Raw genomic sequence first — 2,596 nt, 5'->3', positions numbered from 1 at the left:
CTATGACAATTCCGGCGCTAGGAAATCCATCTCTGCTGTCGTTAACGATAGTGAGGGCTCAGAAACATTGTCTGTGGCAGTTTTGATCTTAAAGGCTTCGATGATCTCTCGCCCATACTTGTCGTTGTGTGAGCCCAGCACAGTAGTGTTTGCATAGCTAGGAGAGCAATCTTGGCAGGTGCGGGCGTGGACAACAATCGGATGGTAGGAGTCGGATGACGCCTTGTTGGTTTCAAGAAATTGTTCTCTAAGGCGAACGTTCAGGCATCGTCCCGTCTGGCCAATGTATTGACTGCCACAACTGAGCGGAATAGAATAAATTGGCTTCTCTCGGCATTTGACGTATTTGTTGACGTGTTTGATGGTGCATTCTGGTGGACGACTTTCGTTATTTACCCTTTGGCACATTTGTTTTAGCTTCATCCGACATGTGAATACTACCTTCGTATCGAAGCGGGCAGCGAGACTCCTCAGGCGGTGGCAAGTATTATGCACATATGGAACACAGGCCGGGCGTGTGTGGCTGCGTCCATTGTTGTTAGATGATCGGTGGTTGGGCCCTGTAATGAGACGCTGAAGGGTAATACGGAGGAGGTCTGCTTGATACCCGGCTCGGACAAGCCGGTCATGCTGGCGTTGGACGCTTGTTGATGAGAGATGGGGACAGGATTTTGAACGGGAAGAGGCAAACAGGGTTCTAATAATTCCAAGCTTTACCAATTTAGAGTGGTTGCTGCAGAAAGGGAAGACCGGTTTTTTGGAACGTTGCTGGAAACTCCAGCATATGCCTTGGCGATGAAGATGAAGCCTTAAATCCAGATACTGGAGTCCCTCTTCTGTTGGTTCTTCACTCGTAAACCTAAGACCCGACGAGCAGGAATCGAATGCTTCACAAATGGCCCCTGAGGAGATTGAGGCCGGATGAATAACAAGATAGTCGTCTACGTATCGAAACACTCGGCATTCGGGGGCGAAAGCATCCAGTCGGGACTTAATTGATCGGTCTACGTACATGAGAAACACTTCACTGAGTATTGGGGCTAGGCAGGAGCCTATACAAACACCCTTCTTTTGTCTTAATATGTTGCCGTTGTATTCAACGAGAGTTGACTGAAGGTATAAGGCAATGAGATCTGTGAAATCCTTAGCTGTGATCCCTGAAGTATTTTGAAACTTACAGAGACCATGTTCATGGATCGCATCAGACACGGAATTCAAGAGAATCTGGGGGTCTAGGCTGTAGTAAAGCTCTTCTATGTCTAAAGAAAACATGGAGAGTGGCTGGGTGGTGGAGTGTAGGGAGGTAAGGTGCGAGATAAGATCTGTGGAGTTTGAAATCCTAAAGGGCTGGAGGAGCGTCACCGTGGAGAGATGTTCTTGTAGGAATAAGGCCAAGGGTTTCTGCCAGCAACCTCTTTCAGATACAATGCTTCTGAGCGGCACTCCTTCCTTATGTGTCTTGGCTGTGAAAAATACGGAAAAATACTGTTTTGCAGGTGAACTGAGCGTTTTCTTGAGAGCGGGCAGATTCATCAAAGTGCACAGTCTTTTTGCCTCTGCGCGCAGAGATCCTGATGGCCTCTTCTTTAGTTTATCAAAGTTCTTTTCCAGTGCATTCGCGACCTTCTCTCCATAGGTTCCTTGATCCATGACCACGAAAACACCGGTCTTGTCTGATTCGAGCAATTTGAGTTTCCCCTGTCGCAGCTCTTCAAGTGCTTTCCGAATCGGGAACTTGCCTGCTTTCGGAGGGAGATGGTAGCGGATAGAGCGAACTGCCGCGTTCAGAAACTCGGACCTCCCCTGTTCTGGAATATGCGAGGCAACTTTATGTACCGAAGTTAATTGGTCAACTCTTGAGGTGGGAAGATTTGGAGAAAACTTGGGACCATATGAAAGCACTTCCAAGGTACCAGGGGAAAGTTGTTGGTCACAAAGGATGACCGGAGGGTCAAACACTGCTTTGCTAGCTTTGCGGCATGATGCATTCATCGATGTAACGATGGTGTTCCATGCAGATTCCAGCATTCTGGTAGCTGAGGTTTGAAGAAAGATGAACGAAGGATGAGATCCATACCCAGAACCAAAGAAGTGAGTGATGAGACCAGGGAGCAGATTTTCCATTAGCCTAATTTCTTGGGAGATCTCCTTCCGAGATGTTTGCATGATGCGGTAGACGAAAGTCCAATTGTGAGGAGAAAACCCCAGCACCGATTCCACCCCCGGGGTGAGCTGTTAAGACAAAAGAAGGGTGTTTGTATAGGCTCCTGCCTAGCCCCAATACTCAGTGAAGTGTTTCTCATGTACGTAGACCGATCAATTAAGTCCCCACTGGATGCTTTCGCCCCCGAATGCAGAGTGTTTCGATACGTAGACGACTATCTTGTTATTCATCCGGCCTCAATCTCCTCACGGGCCATTTGTGAAGCATTCGATTCCTGCTCGTCGGGTCTTAGGTTTACGAGTGAAGAACCAACAGAAGAGGGACTCCAGTATCTGGATTTAAGGCTTCATCTTCATCGCCAAGGCATATGCTGGAGTTTCCAGCAACGTTCCAAAAAACCGGTCCTCCCCTTCTGCAGCAACCACTCTAAAT

At 48.0% G+C, this 2,596-nt stretch overlaps 1 protein-coding gene across 1 annotated transcript; it reads right to left on the bottom strand.

Moving 5' to 3' along the window:
• Positions 1-2,124, bottom strand: LOC121837072. Its single transcript, XM_042292489.1, has one exon. The coding sequence runs from the start codon at positions 2,122-2,124 to the stop codon at positions 1-3; it is 2,124 nt and encodes a 707-aa protein (XP_042148423.1).
• Positions 2,125-2,596: the final 472 nt, after the last annotated feature.

Source organism: Ixodes scapularis, unplaced genomic scaffold (genome assembly GCF_016920785.2).
Source record: "Ixodes scapularis isolate PalLabHiFi unplaced genomic scaffold, ASM1692078v2 PGA_scaffold3__209_contigs__length_174095766, whole genome shotgun sequence".
Lineage (NCBI taxonomy): Eukaryota > Metazoa > Arthropoda > Arachnida > Ixodida > Ixodidae > Ixodes > Ixodes scapularis.
Note: the sequence above shows the minus strand (reverse complement) of the source record. Positions and strands in the feature narration are given on the sequence as shown.

Excerpts from the sequence above, each read along its gene's own strand:
- LOC121837072 (XM_042292489.1), bottom strand. The coding sequence starts at position 2,124 with ATGGAAAATCTGCTCCCTGGTCTCATCACTCACTTCTTTGGTTCTGGG.